Source organism: Eleutherodactylus coqui, chromosome 5, assembly GCF_035609145.1.
Source record: "Eleutherodactylus coqui strain aEleCoq1 chromosome 5, aEleCoq1.hap1, whole genome shotgun sequence".
Classification (NCBI taxonomy): domain Eukaryota; kingdom Metazoa; phylum Chordata; class Amphibia; order Anura; family Eleutherodactylidae; genus Eleutherodactylus; species Eleutherodactylus coqui.
This window is the reverse complement of record NC_089841.1, coordinates 96,629,613-96,647,037: the sequence shown is the minus strand read 5'-3', so window position 1 is coordinate 96,647,037 and position 17,425 is coordinate 96,629,613. Positions and strand designations below refer to the sequence as shown.

General features: G+C 42.2%; 1 protein-coding gene across 1 annotated transcript in view; it reads left to right on the top strand.

Annotated features, from left to right (window-relative positions):
* Nucleotides 1-17,425, top strand: part of MAP1B (microtubule associated protein 1B) — a 93,888-nt gene that overhangs the window by 63,341 nt on the left and 13,122 nt on the right. Inside the window, exons 4-6 of the mRNA XM_066602922.1 lie at nucleotides 2,549-2,631; nucleotides 7,813-7,953; nucleotides 9,633-15,501. Of these exons, the coding sequence (XP_066459019.1) occupies nucleotides 2,549-2,631; nucleotides 7,813-7,953; nucleotides 9,633-15,501 (6,093 nt within the window). The remainder of the gene's footprint in view (nucleotides 1-2,548; nucleotides 2,632-7,812; nucleotides 7,954-9,632; nucleotides 15,502-17,425) is intronic.

The window sequence follows — 17,425 nt, the reverse complement described above, 5'->3', positions numbered from 1 at the left end:
GCACTCACATGCCATGCAATGGTCATGTGAGTAGGGTGCGTTTTTTAACATTTTAACTATTGTAATGACTTGAATTTTTTTTTCACATTCTTGAAAAATGCAAGTAAATTCAACATCATATTGTGTTTTCGGTCAAAATGCATCAAACTCTCTTAAAAATCTAATGTAAATTTACAGGTAACGAGTAAGGTGTAGCTCAGATTTTCTCAGACCTACATATCACTTGCCTATATGAATACACCTTTAGTGCTTTTTGTTAGGCTTCCATAGCTTTTCATTCACCAGCATATTTTATGCAGTAAAAAAGATGGAAACCTGACAAACCCATTATAAGTCCACAGGGGGGAAAAAAACATCATAACAGATAATGGTGGATCTGTTAAACAGAGCATAACGATCTTGTAGTCATAATGGATTCATCCTATCAGTCATAGATCCTGTAACAATACAGAAGCTGTGACGTGCGTGTGGAGAGTGATCATGATGAACGATAGGTTGATTGTCATTATGTTGTGTATGGGCAAATAAACAATAGGCTCACACGAACGTGACCCAAAAACACAGGTTAGGGGAAACTGACCCTGTGCTGCAGGGAAGATGACTTGGCCCTACATACAAAGCAGAGCGATCGCCTCAATAAAGGCGGCCCCATGCTGGAACTTCGGCCCTGCTCTCCCTGAAAGGGTGATACTCGCAACCAGGTGGAACTGACACATTAAATGCACAAACTCACCACACAACCTTGCACAATAAAGCAGATGGTAAAGCTGAATATAAAAGCGTGGGATTAATTTATACACTGGCCAATGAACTTAAGCCGCAAGGCCGCGACAAGGCTCCTCGTGTCTTGCAGCCCCTACTCTAGCAAGAAACTAAACAGGCAGCACAGGACAGTACACACACAGCACGCTGCAAGCTGACCAGACACTACACATACAGCAAGCTGCAAGCTGACCAGACACTACACACACAGCAGACAAGACTGAGGAAATACAGCTTCTTCATTGTAGAGGGGCTGGGGTATATATCTACACCTAGACCCCGGAGATTGGCTGACTAGAACAACCACACCCAGCCAGCTCAATTAACCCTCACCTGGGCTTGTGTGCTCCTGGAACCCTGTAGAACAACAAACCCCAGCATCACAACCTAACACATTAGGAAAATATATTATACGTGGATAAAACTTAAGGTTTGACTTTTTGCCTTGGATACAACTCTGGCATTGGTAGTATCCTGCAGTATTAATAACACTTCCCTATTGGGCTAACCCCCCCATTGGTTAAATGTCACACAATGAGTGCCATTCTGACTCTGTGAGAGGAATCTTGCCCATTTTGCCGTATTTTTATAATTATAAAAAAAAAAAACACAGAAGTTATTTTTAAAGAGGTTATCCTTTGAAAAAGAATCAAAAAGATGTAATGGTATAGATTTGCCTGTAGTAAGAAACTGACCTTAATAAGTGGGAACAGTTAATAACAGTAATGTGTCTGTTCTTAGACAGAGCAGCTAAAATAAGCTCCAAGCCTCGGGCTGAGTATTGCATAGATTTTTTTTTCAACCTACCACAATAGTTAATTTAACTTTTGTAAATTCTCGTAACTTTTTTTTTGAAAAACACTATGGACTCTAAATCTTCAGCATGTGTATTTATGCTGCAGAATTGAACACTTGCAATGCAAGTCTTAAATTCCACAGCTGATCCGCAATAGAAAACACTGCCAAATTTGCACAGTTTAGGTGGGGATTTGGCTACTGCGGATTTCTAGCTAAATTGCTGTGAGTACTACATTGCAGAATACCCGCAGTGATTCCGCCATGTGTAAAGGTAGCCTAAGAAGCAGTAAAAATGCTACACCAGTAGGGCAACTGTACCTTCTAAACAGCCCCCAGATACCCTGTTGGGGGAACGGTTTAAATGAAGCACGAGAGGGAGCAGTGCAGCTGTACTCAATAACTTTACATTTTCCCTCATCAGGACGATATATTGCCTGAACGCACTTATGAAATAATATGCAGTTGTATAAAATAGGTGCTAAGTAGAAAACGTACTCTGGTGTGTAACGCTACAGTATTCTCTAAGTCGAATCCGCGTGAACAGAGCTTTAATTTGAGCCGTTAGCATCCATTTTTCAAAATGTCAAGCCGCTCACCGTTAATCTCTCCAAAATTTTCTGGATCTGTCAACGAATGTGTCAATTCAATAGTCATCTTTAGGCTTCAACTGCACGGCTGCATTGCTCGTACGATATGTGTTGATGGAGCCCACAGAATTCTATACTTTTGTGTGCCTCCAGTTTGAGTGGTACGTTAGCATGCTATATTGCTTCCAGGAGAAAATGTGGTGCCATGTTTATGAGCCCAAACGATGATCAATTAGAGTGCCACTGTACATATATCATTATATTCTACCACTGGATATTGTGGAACTCATGGGTGAGGTGTAGAGTACATCCCTGGCTTCCGAACTCGGCAAGAATTTATATGCCGACTATTAATGTATTTGTTTACTTAGCTATTTCTTTTCTTCATTTATTTTCTGCAGGTCAAAAAATCCTTCACCATCGGAGTGATGTTTTAGAAACAGTTGTCTTAATCAACCCTTCAGATGAAGCCGTCAGCACAGAAGTATGTATTGTTTTTACCAAATCCAATGTTTAGTAGTTTTGTAAATACGTTATATTACTTGCATGCCGTCTACAGAACCCTCGCCCTTCAGATTTGCTTGTTGCTGTTACGTAATAAACCAGGAAAGAACACCAGCTCAGCCAACCTCGCTGATTGTCTCCCACTGTGTGCATGCATACAGGAGCTGCTACTTGAGCCCCATAAACAAGTAAGAAGTCCCAGCACCTCAGGAATGTGAAAAATAACTTTATTCCACGTGGATAATCATAGGGTAAAAACTATGCCATGCTTAAGAGCTTTGCTTGAAATGTGTAGGCCGTTGTATAGTCTATGCACATTTTTTGCTCTATGATTATGCATGTGGAATAAAGTTATTTTCAGATTCCTGAGTTGCTGGAACGTCTTCCTTGTTTATATTCAACTAGTATATATTGCAGAATGTGAGTACAATATGGGCTCACCCTATTGAATACCACTTAAGGCCCATTTAAACATAACGATTATCGCTCAAAATTCGCTCAAACGACTGCAGGTGATCGATAATTGCTGTGTGTAAACACGTACATTGTGCACTTTACATCATTTTAAGGTGAGCTTAAAATCCATTGTTCAGCCGCAGAGAGATAACAGTATCTCTCAACAGACCGCACTCTGTGTTCTCAGCAGGAGTCGAGAGATTACATTTTATTCTGCCGGAAGCCTATGCAAGAACAATATAGTTGTGTGCAGAACTCAGCCCACATGCTGGGCTCTGCAAACAGCTCCTGGAGGCCCTTTTACACGCAAATGAAGATTATAAAGTGTTAATGGACATAACAAATTAGTGACTAATAGGCCCACAGCCTTGAAGATAGTTTTTAATGACATTGGCTGTATGTTTGGGGTTGTTATTCTGCAGCAAAATAAATTTGAAGCCAATCAGACGCCTCCCTGATGGTATTGCATGATGGATAAGTATTAGAGATGAGCGAACGTACTCGTTACGAGTACATACGCACCCGAGCACCGCCATTTTCGAGTACAGCAGTACTCGCGCGTAAAGATTCGGGGGGCGCCGTGGCGGCACGGGGGGTAGCAGTGGGGAGTGGGGGGGAGAGGGAGAGAGAGAGGGCTCCCCCCTGTTCCGCGCTGCTACCCCCCGCACCGCCGCGCCTCTCCCCGCCCCACGACGCCCCCGAATCTTTACGCGCGAGTACTGAAGTACTCGAAAATGGCGGTACTCGGGTGCGTAAGTACTCATTACGAGTACGTTCGCTCATCTCTAATAAGTATCTGGATGTGTATTTATCAGCATTGAGGACATCATTAATCCTGACCAAATCCCCAACTCCATTTGCTAAAATGCAACCCCAAACTTGCAAGGAATCTCCACCATGCTTCACTGTTGGCTGCAGACACTCATTATTGTACTACTGTCCAGTCCTTTGGTGAACAAAGTGCCTTATGTTACAGCAAAATATTTCAAATTCTGACTCATCAGCCCAGAGCTCCTTCCGAGCTTTTTTCTGCACCCCAGTTTTTATGTTTTTGTGCATAGTTGAGTTGCTTGGCCTTGTTTCTACATTGGAAGTATGGATTTTGACTATAATTATTCCATGAAGACCACTTCTGGTCTGACGTCCCTGAACAGTAGATGGTTGTATCTGGGTTCCACTCGTTTATGCCAGTTATGAGCTCATGACACTACTGGATATCTTCCAATTTTGAAAGGAAGTAAGCACAATAGGACACAAAAATTTGCAACTTTTCTTCATTTTGCGCAGAGCCTGCCACTTTTCTGAAAAGTCGGTGAGGTTTGTCAGGAGGGTGCATGGCCACCCCAGACTACCAGATTTATGTATAATTTACATCAGAAACTGGCATACATTACACCAGCAATGTACGCCAGATTGGACCTAGCAAACATTTCTTTGTGGGTGCACAGAGGAATCGGGGATGTGCTCAATACATGAAGTGGTGTGCGCCTCTCTATGTATTCAGTGCACCGACCACCAAGGGAAATTGTATTAAGCCTGGATTCAGAAATACTGAGCTTAATAAATTTCTCCCAATGTCTATTATGTCTGCTGCACTACGTCTCCTTGGCCGACCACTGCATCTACGGTCCTCAATGTTGCCCGTTTCTTTGTGCTTCTTCAAAAGAGCTCAAACATCACATCTTGAAACCCCAGTCTACTTTGAAATCTTTGTCTGGGAGAGACCTTGCTGGTGTAATATAACTACCTTGTGTCTTGTTGCTGTGCTCAGTCTTGCCGTGGTGTATAACTTGCAGGAAACTGTCTTCCACAATTTTACCTCTGTAGCAGAGTTTGGCTTCTCCTCACCCAGTTTTAAGCCTCCTAAACAGCTCCCATTTAAATCTTATAAGACAGATAAACTTTAAAGGGCCACTCCAGCAAAAACACATTTTCATCCCTGCCACTCTCCCCCTACCATTCACCTGATTGCATGTTAATCCCTGTAGGTCTCCTTTGTGTATTCCAGTCACTTCCATGCCATACAGCCCCCTGTCTGATGCTTATCAGACACCATCTTAAGCCCTCTTTCACATGAGCGTATACCGGCCACCGTTTTTACGGCCAGACAATAGACGATACGAACTGAGGCGTAAAAACTCGTTAAAAAGTGTTAGATTTGTGTGCCCATTCGGACTGAATGGACCTCTGCGCATATGCGGCAAGGCCGCCATGCCGTTGCCCCTTTTCCTCCCCCTCACCGGCTCACCTCCGCTCTCCTCCACGCTGGCTGTTTGCAATGGAAAGGGTGTGGCACAGGGGCGGAGCTAAGCTTCTGCCCCCTCCCGGCAGTCAGCAATGGGAGGAGGCGGGCTATGGCGGTGCTTATCTCCGCCCCCTCCCTCTGCAGTCAGCCAGAGGGGAGGAGAGAAGACGGAGGGAATTAAGCAGTCACGCTGCTAAACTCCCTCCCACCTCCCTTCTCCGGCTGCTACCATTGGCTCCCATAGGAGCCCATGCAGCGGCCGACGAATTCTGGCCCAAAATATAGTTCCAGGACTACCTTTTGGGCCCGACATAGAAACACCTGGCGCTATATTGGCCTGGCCTGACACTTTTACGTTGCAGGAATATGGCCATGTGATCTGATGCATTGGAATCCAATGCATCAGATCGTAGCGTATATCGGCCGATTATGAAAACTGTGGCTGTTATACGCTCATGTGAAAGAGCCCTGAGGCTGAGATTTTTCCTTTCAGTTTTACATAAATCCTATGATGCTTCAGCACAGTATTAGCTGAGGCTATACCATTCTGCCTGCTGGGGGGACAGTTTAATTATCATTACCCTCTATAGTCTTCTAAATAAGCAATAGACCATAAGTATACAGTAAGGAGGTTGAGCTGTGATCTACTTCATTATAACTGTGAGATAGGAGCTGTGTGATCATAATCAGAAACTGTGACAGGAATACCTGTATCCTCCTGTAAGCAGGGTTTTCATGCTGATCCGCATGCAGATATAGTCCCTGTCAGTGGGGCACATCTGCATGCAGTCATGCAAAAACCACCAAGAATTGACATGCCATGACCTCTTCTTTCTACAACACTAATTTCAAAATCCATGCATGGAAAAATTTTGCGCCATATGAACTACAGCGTATATTGCTATATTATTTTATAAAATGCTACGATAGTGTGAACTGGGACTTGGATAATAAGGTAAAAAAACTACAAAAATGATAAAGAGAATACATTACCAAGGTGCAATTGTAGGATAAGTTCACACGTTTCAGATATGCTATGGATTTTCCACAGCAGATGAGGCTAAAGAGAATCCTTAGCTTGTTACAGTAGCAGCAAAGTGAAGGAGATTTTGAGAAATCCTGTTCACATTGCTGCAAAAATCTACAAAGCAAACTGTTATGCAGTGCCGATTTTAAATCCATAGCATGTCAATTTATACGGTAGATATTCTATGGGGATTTTACCTCTTCAAATGAGGGGGTAAAATCAGCACAAAAATCTGTCAAAATCCACGTTAAAAGCAGATTTATAAGTGGATCCACACCAAAATCTGCAGGGGATCTTCTGCTGTAGAAAATCCACTCTTGGGAATACGGCCTAAAACTGCAGTTCAGAAATGCTATATTTGTAAGGCCACTTTCACACATAATGCTTTTTACAGTGTTTACCGCGGCGTTTCAAACGCTGTACAATGCCTCCATTGATTTCAATGGGGCTTTACAGACTAGCATTTGACCGCTGTCTGCTCTATTTTCGTGCGTTTAAGCGCTTTTAAAGCACTTCATTACCCATTACAATGATGGGGTGCGTTAAAAACGCAGTTGACCCGTTTTACTGACGCTGTGTGAGAGCGGCCTCAGACTCAACCTCTTGTTTGTTTAAAGACCTATGTGAGGGCTTAAACGGACGAACGTATGTGCAAATACGCTGGCTCGTCGCAATGAGAAGGATAAGCAAGGCCTATATTTTCTCGCGTGTAGGAATTGCACGCTAGAAACTCGCTCGTGAGGATAAAACAATTGTAATCCAAGGCTTCGCTTCGTCACATTTTGCGGGCATGATTTTCACATGCGCGAAAACCTCTGCAAACACGTTCGTCTGTTTAAGCCCTAAGAAGCTAAAAGGTCTTCTGGGTTGTACATTATCACATGGAACAACGAAACATATTAAAATCCAATATAAGTTATAGTCTGCATAAGTCGATGTTCCCATCTGCATAGGAGGCTCCAGTTCAGATTTTGCCATACATTAGGGAATAATAGCATAGCATGTAGAATGCATAAAGAATAGTGCTGCATCCCCTCATAACTGAACACCAAGGGTCCCATTATAAGTCAGTGGGCTCTGTCAGGCATCGGTGACATCTGTCAAGTGACGGTCCAGCAATGGTGAACAAGTCTAATGATTGAAATTTTGAAGCAAGATAGGAATGTTTTTGATACTTGGTGGTGATCAATGAGTGGAACAGGTTACCACGGGAGGTGGTGAGTTCTACTTCTATGGAACAAAGGCTGGACAGACATCTGTCTGGGATGATTTAGTGATCCTGCACTGAGCAGGGGGTTGGACTTGATGATCCTGGAGGTCCCTTCCAACTCTACCAGTCTATGATTCAATGAACTTTGTCATGCAGACTGAATGTGTAAATGTCTGTGTCTTCCTTTGATAATTAAAGTGTGGATGTTTATATTTTATTTTAGGTACGTCTGATGATCACAGATGCTGCAAGACACAAACTTTTAGTGTTGACAGGACAGTGCTTTGAAAATACAGGAGAACTTATTCTTCAGTCTGGATCCTTCTCATTCCAAAACTTCATAGAGATCTTCACAGATCAGGAGGTATGAGGTCATTATGAGATATATTACAAGTAATATCCTGGATCTGTATATTATCTCCTGCATTGCTCTGCGCCTGCACAATCTAAAAATCTTTATTGAATGAGAAATTACATTAGTTATTCATTACCATCAAATATCAGTAATAATAAGATTGCCAAGAGTAATATCCCTATTACTAATAATGATCCGTATAACCGCTGGTTATAATTAAAGGGGTTGTCCAGTTGTAAAGAAGGGTTGCCAACCTGGGTTATTCTTTTTTCTGGGCAACTTATTCAAAAATCATGGGCAAACAAAATTTTTCATGGACACATTAGAAAACCATGCTGAATGAAAAAAATTATAAGTGATACATCTTTATAGGCCAGAAACTGATAAGAACTACCAGCATTTACTGTGAGTGGTAAAATGGTGATAATTATAGTGATAATAGCCTACCCAAGTACCACCAGGCTAAAAAAAAATCATTGAGGCATCTATTTTTGTCACAGAAACTGGAAAAAATGCCCTATTTTTCTGTACTGTCCAGGAATTTCTGGACGGTTGACAACCCTGTTGAAAATTATTGGTGGTTTTTCCTCAGGACAGGTCATCAGTAATAGATCAGCAGCAATCCATCACCAGGGACCCCTGCCACTCGGTTATTTTCTGGACTGGTGTGCTTGAGCACTGAGCTGACTTATGCAGGCAGAAGACAGCTTTGTTCCCACTGTAGTGGCCTGGCTTGGTATTGCAGGCATTGAAATGAATGGGAACTTGGCCTGCAATACCAAGTGTGACCACCGCAGTGGGAACGAAGCTGTTTGCTTCCTGCAGAAATCAGCTCAATGCAAAAGCACATCAGCCCACAGAACAGCTGATCAGTGGGATTCCTGGGTGGCAGACACCTGTTGATCTATTCCTAATAGCCTAACCTGAGGATAGGTCATCAATAGTTTAAAACCAGACAACCTCTTTAGGGCTAACAGCGGAATCAGACCCGGCGCCCCCCCAGAGACCCTATACTCACCTGTCCGGATCCGCTGCGAGTGTCTCACCCGGTGAGCCAGCACACATACGCAGTGTGGCACATGCAGCGCCAGCGCTGGGCGGTGACGCAGATACCCGCAATACTTCCGCAGTGCCGACTGCACGGAATATCGTGGGACAGACAGCTTCCATTGACTCCGCCTGCACGATTTTCCGCACAGAATAGGACCTGCTGAGATTCCCCTCCACGAGCAGAAAATTGCAGTTGATTTACGCTCGTGGGCAGGGGAGAATCGTTTACCACAGCATGTCTATGGATGGACACTGCTGCAGAATTCGCAGCGGGTGTCTGACCGCAAATTCCACATATCAAAATACTGAAATGTTCTAGTTTTCACTCTAGTCATCAGAGCATACACCATAGGCTGACTTCTGCAGCTTCCTTGATAGCTAGACAGTGTAACTTGGGACAAGTTAATTTCCCTGTCTGTGAGAAAAGTTTTCAGTACATTAAATACATGCATAGGGTTTCAGGGAAAAAATGGTGAAACACAACATTGCCGAGTTTTTCATAGCATGGCATATATCATTTTTCAGTGCAACAGTGCAGAAACCTTGTTACTCTATACCTGCATTACTTTTATGATTATTGTTTGATTTTCTCCGTCATTTCTTATGACATGTATATTGTTTTCTGTCTCTATTTCTAGATTGGTGAGCTTTTGAGCAATACACACCCAGCCAATAAAGCAAGCCTTACACTTTTTTGTCCTGAAGAAGGATATTGGAAGAATTCTAATCTAGAGAGACACAACCTTCAAGACTTCATCAATATCAAACTCAACTCATCTTCAATTTTACCTGAAATGGAAGGACTTTCAGAATTTACAGAATACCTATCAGAATCTGTAGAAATACCATCACCATTTGACATTTTGGAACCACCCACATCTGGGGGCTTTCTGAAGCTTTCAAAGCCATGTTGCTATATTTTCCCAGGAGGAAGGGGAGACTCTGCTTTATTTGCAGTAAATGGATTTAACATGCTTATTAATGGTGGATCTGAAAGAAAATCATGCTTTTGGAAACTGATTAGACATTTAGATAGGGTAGATTCAATATTGCTCACCCACATTGGAGATGACAATCTGCCTGGAATCAATAGTATGCTTCAAAGGAAAATATGTGAGCTTGAAGAAGAACAGTCTCAAGGGTCAACAACCAACAGTGATTGGATGAAAAACCTTATCTCTCCAGACCTTGGAGTTGTGTTTCTTAACGTCCCAGACAATTTGAAAAACCCAGAACCCAACTTCAAAGTTAGAAGAAGCATAGAAGAAGCTAATTTTACACTTCAGTACTTAAGTAAATTATCTCTGAAGCCAGAACCTCTATTTAGAAATGCAGGAAACTCTATTGAACCCATTATTTTATTTCAAAAAATGGGTGTCGGAAAGCTTGAGATGTATGTGTTGAATCCTGTAAAGGGAAGCAAAGAAACTCAGTACTTTATGCAGCAGTGGTCTGGAACCAACAAAGAAAAAGCCGGCCTGGTTTTACCCAACGGTCAAGAAGTTGATGTCCCTATCAATTACCTAACTTCAATTTCCTCTCTTATTGTATGGCATCCATCAAATCCTTCTGAGAAAATAGTGAGAGTCTTGTTTCCAGGAAACACAACACAATACCAAATACTTGAAGGCCTTGAAAAGCTCAAACATCTGGACTTTTTGAAGCAACCTGTCATAACACAGAAAGACCTAAGTGACAACATTTCAAGCCCTGCAGTAAAGCAAGCAAAGATGAAGCAGAGAGCAGAAAGCAAAGAGAGTCTAAAGTCCACAAAAACTACCCCCAGCAAACCAGTGAAAAAAGAATTAAAAGAAGAGCATGCTGAAAATGTAAAAAGCACCCACCCTGAACTAGCTGAAAAGGTGGACAAGGAGAAAAACTCTGTTAAAAAGCTGGTAAAAGATGAAGCCAAATCCTCAGCAGAAAAGTCTGTTTCAAACCAAGAAGAACCAATAATAAAAGCAGAAAATGTAGAAAAACAAAAAGCTGATGTGAAGCCTAAAGTCGTAAAGGAGAAAGCTGTGAAAAAGGAAGTCAAGGCAAAATCTGATGATGTGAAGAAAGAAGCTTCAAAGAAAGAAGAAAAAACACTGGTTAAAAAGGAAGATAAAGTGAAGAAGGAGGTTAGGGAAGACAAAGCTAAGAAAGAGGTTAAGGAAGAAAAACTTAAGAAAGAAGTTAAGGAAGAAAAGCTGAAAAGGGAAGTTAAAGAAGATAAAGTAAAAAAAGAAGTCAAGAAAGAAGTGAAAAAGGAGATTAAAAAAGATGTAAAAAAAGAAACACCTCAAAAAGACACGAAAAAAGAAGTAAAAAAAGATGACAAAGAGAAGAAGGAAGAGAAGGATGCTAAAAAAGAACCCAAGAAAGTCTCTAAGGAGACAAAGAAAGTATCACCAACTTCTGATGCTAAAAAGCCTGCAGCTAAAGGAAAAGTGCAAAAGAAAGAGGAACCTGCTAAAAAGGAAGCAGCAGCTACAAACAAGATAAAAGATAAGACAAAAGTAATAAAGAAAGTTGCTGACAAGAAGCCATTGGCAGCTGCAGGAGCTGTTGCAGCCACCGCAGCTGTAGCTGCAGTAGCAGCAGCATCTGTTCAAGCTTCATCTCAAGCTGCTGAAAATATAGTAGATCTTGTTGCACAAAGATCCCTTATGTCTTCCCCTGAAGATTTAACAAAAGACTTTGATGACCTCAGACATGAGGAAGTCAAGTTCAATGAAGAAGGGAAGCCTCAATTACAGGTACTGTCTCCTAGGGATGAAGCAGTCATTGTACAGACTGATTCTTATATTATCAAGAAGGACAATGCTAGCAGTGAAGAACCAGCAGATTCACCAGATGAAGGAATAACTACAACAGAAGCTGAAGGTGAATGTCAGCAGACTCCAGAGGAATTAGAAATAATTGATAAACACAGGTCAGATGAAAATGACAAATATGAAGATGAAGGGACAGGGCTTGAGGAATCATCTGAAACTGGTGACTATGAAGAAAAAGCAGATACCGAGGAGGTTGACGAACAGGTGGAAGATATTGAAGAGAGAGCTTCACCGGGTGAACAACCAGCTATTGAAACTGATGAAACTGAGGAAGAGGGTGATGCAGATGCATTCCAGCATATGAAAGACAAGCATGATAGCCATGAGGACATTGCTGATTCCGAGGCATTAGAGGAAGATATAGAGGAAACAGAAGAAGAGGCAGATGAAGACAAAACAGATGATGCGAAAGATTATCAGGAAAAAGAAAAGCTGGAAGTTGGATACCACTATACTACTGCAACAAAAGACAAATCGGAAGTCGCTAGTGACAATGAAGATAGATATATCTTGTCTTCTACACCATCCAAGACATCTGAACCCCAGTCCCCTGCTGTAGAGCCTGGAGCTTCTATTCATGATGAGACTTTACCTGGAGGTTCTGAGAGCGAAGCAACTGTATCTGATGAAGAGAACAGAGAAGATCAACCTGAAGAATTTACTGCCACTTCAGGCTTTACTCATTCAACAATTGAAATATCTAGTGAACCAACTCCAATGGATGATATGTCAACACCAAGAGATGTAATGAGCGATGAGACAAATAATGAGGAAAGTGAATCTCCATCTCAAGAATACGTCAACATCACTAAATACGAAGCGATTTTGTGTTCCCAGGAATATGGCAAAACAAAGGTATCTCCATTACCTGATGTACTGAATGGCTTCTCTGATGTTTCAAAAACTGATGCTACTGATGGCAAGGAATACAGTGCTTCGGCTTCAACAATCTCACCACCTTCTTCTCTAGAAGAAGATAAATTCTCCAAATCAGCACTACGTGAAGCTTATGTGTATGGACACACTGATAGAAAAAGTTCTACAAATCTAGAAATACAGGATGATTATGAGCTGGAAGAGAAGCTAAGTCCAAGTAAGAGCCCAGCACCTCCATCACCAGTTTCTAAAACACCATTAAGTGAACGAAGTGTTAATTTCGATCTGACTCCTAATGAAATTAAAACATCTGAACTAGGTGCCTTGCCACCTTTGCACGACGAAATACAAGAAGTGACAGAGCAGTGTCCCAGTCCAGATGATAAAACCTTGGAAGTAGCGTCTCCTTCTCAATCTGCTGCTGGAAGTGCTGGTCACACACCTTACTACCAGTCACCAACAGAAGAAAAGGGTGCAAGCCTTTCAACAGAGAATACAGTAAAGTCATCTGTCCCTGTTGTGTTTGAATTCTATGATGACAAAGATAAGAGTGAAAGCCCTAAAATAAGTCCCATGGATGAGCCAGTGCCAGATTCTGAATCTCCAATTGAAAAAGTTTTATCTCCATTACGTAGCCCTCCATTAATTGGATCAGAAACACCCTATGACATGTTCTTAACCACTAATGTTAAGCCAGCATCTGGACAAGCTAGCACTGCTGATAAAGGGCATTCTCCCTCTCAGATTAGTCCTGTGTCTGAAATGTTGTCCGATGCAATACAAGAGAAGAGCGAGCTTTTGTCAAGTAAAGCATTTGGTCTAGAAAGTAGTAATTTCGAAACTAAAAGTTTAGCATCTAATGGAGGAAAAATAGCAGGAGAGTTTTCTCCCACACAGATAAGCACTAACCCATTCATCTTGTTTAAGGAGGACACAAAGATGTCTATTTCTGAAGGCACCGCATCTGATAAATCTGCCACTCCAGTAGATGAAAATGTTGCAGAAGACACATACTCTCACATAGAAGGTGTTGCATCAGTCTCCACAGCTTCTGTTGCTACCAGTTCATTCCCAGAACCAACGACAGATGATGTTTCTCCTTCTCTTCATGCCGAGGTTGGCTCCCCACACTCCACAGAAGTTGATGACTCTCTGTCAGTCTCTGTTGTTCAGACCCCCACCACATTTCATGAAACAGAAATGTCACCATCTAGGGAAGAATGTCCCCGTCCAATGTCTATATCTCCACCTGATTTCTCACCTAGAACAGGAAAATCCACATCATCACTCCAAGAACAAAGATCACCGGAACAGTCAACAATGGAGTTCAGTCAGGAATCACCAGAGCAATCTTTTGCCATGGACTTTAGTAGACAATCACCAGAACACCCTGCAGTAGCTTCTAGTATGCTACATATATCAGAAAATGGACCAACTGAAGTAGAATATAGTCCATCTGAACAACCTGACTCTTACTTTGGTAGTAAAATTTCCACTGACAATGGATATTATACTGCAGCCAAAAAACAAGAAGCAGCTGATACTCAGGTAGAGCAATCACCATCCACTTCTTCTGCACATACACCTTCACAAACAGGTTCCCCTTTGAAAGAGGAAGACTCATTGAAAGATGTGGTTCAAAACGAAGAATTGCCACTCTACTCACCGCCGATACTTGAGCAGGAATACTTTTTGCAAGGAAAGCTATCTCCTGAAGCAGATGCTTCTCCAATAACACCAACACCATCTTCACTGAGACAGTCACCTGGTACAGTTGATCCTCCATGTGCAAAAAATGATCTTTCAATGGATTACGGTTCAATAGCCTCATCTCTACCAATTTCCTCCGATGAATCATATAGTTTTCAGGCTAGGGCATTAAAAGAACCCTCCGTTTTACATAACACAAACCCCTTTGCTTGTTCCGCAGATCTAGATGATAGGAATAACATCTGTGAGGCTTATAGCTATGCTAGTGAAATGAATGATAGATTTTCTATCTCTGATAAGTCACCTTTTGCTCAGAACCGACAAGAAGTTGATTTATGTCTTGTGTCTGCATGTGAATATAAACACCCGAAAACAGAGCTGTCCCCTTCTTTCATTAACCCAAATCCATTGGAATGGTTTGCAAGTGAAGAGCAAAATCAGGAGCAAGACAAGCCATTAACTCAACTTGGGGGAGGTCAGCCACCTTCAGGAGGAAAACAGAAAGGGCGTCAATGTGATGAAACACCTCCAACCTCAGTTAGTGAATCAGCCCCATCTCAGACAGATTCAGATGTCCCACCAGAGACCGAAGAATGTCCTTCAATAACAGCAGATGCAAACATAGATTCCGAAGATGAATCCGAGACTATTCCTACTGATAAAACAGTAACTTATAAACATATGGATCCTCCTCCAATTCCCATGCAGGACCCAAGCCCATCTCCTAGGCACCCTGATGTCTCAATGATGGATCCAGAAACCATACCTGTCGAGCAGAGTTTAGGCAAGCCTATGAAAAAAGATATCAAAGAAAAAGGAAAAACCAAGAAAACAGGAGGCAAAACCAAATCATCTTCTCCAGCTAGAAAAAGTGATAGCAAATCTAAGATTTCAGCTGCTTCACCAAAACCTGGACCAATCAAAGAAAGTTTGGAGAAAAGTTCTAGGAGTGTTGCTCCAAAAAAGAAAGATTCAGTCGAAAAAGGTCCAAAAAGTGGTGCAATTACAGACCCCAAAGCTGCAAAGGTGGAAGAGAAAGATAAAGAAAGCAAGAATGCAACTAATACAAGTGCAACAAAATCAACTAAAACTGGATCCACAGGTCAGTCAAGAATTTTCTTTTACTTGGCACATTAGGCATTTTCTTAAAGGGGTATCCCGGTTATGCAAAGTTGCTGTCAAATCAATGATAATCAAAAGTTATTAAGATCTGCAATGTGTTTCTGCTTTAGATTTTGTGTCTGTAGCTCTAAAAACCATTCCATTATCCTGGCACCTCAGAAGTATTTATTCCCAGGTTGCCCTGGATACGACCTATAATCATTCCAGCACTACAGGATGGGCATGCTCAGTAGGAACGACCAGGGGTGGCTTTTTTGTTCTCAGCTCTCTGGACTGGATTGTTGACCAATAGCAGGGCAGCACTTAGTGGGGATATGCAGGGGAGGTACAGAGCAGGAAATTGTGGGAAATGTAGTTTAAAGCTGCATATAAGCAGATAAGCCATCTTGGAGAATAACGAGGTGGGGAAACATCTCAAATGAAGGACAGGATAGGTAGGCAAGGGCTGTGCGATTTATACCCATAAAGAGCTGTGCATAAACATGGTGAAACGCCTTCATATCTGGAATTTTTGAAAATTTTCTTCATAATCAGAATACCCCTTTAATATCACAATGGGGAGGGATCTCATTTCTCAAAAGCATCTGAACAGTAAAACTTGTCTTGCCGCAATCACACTGCAGCTGTCATTCTTCTGTTTAAGACATGGAAGCTGAGCTCTGCTAGTAGAAGGAATTGTACAGGATGACGGCTTATTCACATGGATGTATATCGCTCGGGTTTTCACGCCCAGCCGATATACACTGCTCCTCTCTGCAAGGCGAGGAGGCAGCATGGCGCGGGAGATAGTGTGCTGAGCTCCTGCCCCTCACCACTGTTTGCAATGGGAGGGGCTGGAAGGAGCAGAGCTGAGCCCCACCCCATCCCACTCCTCCCATTGCAAACAGTGGCAGGGGGCGGGAGCTCAGTACACTAATTCCCACCCCGTCTCGCCTCCTCCCCTTGCAGAGAGGAGCAGCGTATATTGGCCAGGGCGTGAAAATCAGGCTGATATACCTCCATGTGAATAAGCCCTTAGACCAAACATGACTGTTGTTTTTTTTCCCAAAAAACTGCTATACATGTTTTTAAAAAAAACTATTTAAAAGCAATTTTTTAAAATAGAAAAAAAGTTTTTTTCTTTTTTAAAACGTAATTATATACACAGGCTGATTTCTCCCGAAAATATTGTCACAGCTGTCTACAGGCTGCTTGTGGTATTGCAACTCAGCCTTCACATGGGCAATAAAATCTCGCTAGATTTGCATGTTTTGAGATGCACAAATATGGACCCCATTCATTTGAATGGGGTCATGCACATAAGCGATGTTTTCCTGCATGGCATGTTCTATCTTGCTGTGTGATGCCACATCATGCAAATAAGGGAGATGGAACAATACTTCCGCAGCGCCTAATATTGGAAGGCAGCATTCCTTCAAATCAATGTTAGACTCTTTATACAAGCCTTGTAACAATGACTGGAAATTGAAAGCCAAGTTTGTTACAAGACTTATATAAAGAGTGTAACATTGACTTGCAGGAATGCTGTCTAATAGGTGGTGCTGTGGAGGTATTGTTCCATCTCCCTTATTTGCATATTTCCCAGAGGAGCATGAATGGCCTTTTAAGTCTCCTCACTCACTGCTCTCCCTAAAGAGAAAAGATAGCGTTTCTGACCCATGTCGCATCACAGCCCCCATTGTTTTCAATGGGGGCGGCGGACCCATTAAAAAGCAATGGGAGAAACTCTGAGATCCTCTGCCACGGCTGTGAAAGCTGCGCCGTAGGATTGCTTCTTCCCTGAATTGATGCAAGGCTATTTTGCGTGAAAACGCCCTGCATCCCTGGGGAATGGGGTGAGATTCATGGCCCCATATCATGATCACCCATATGAGGTTAGCCTTAAGGTACCTTTACACGGGATA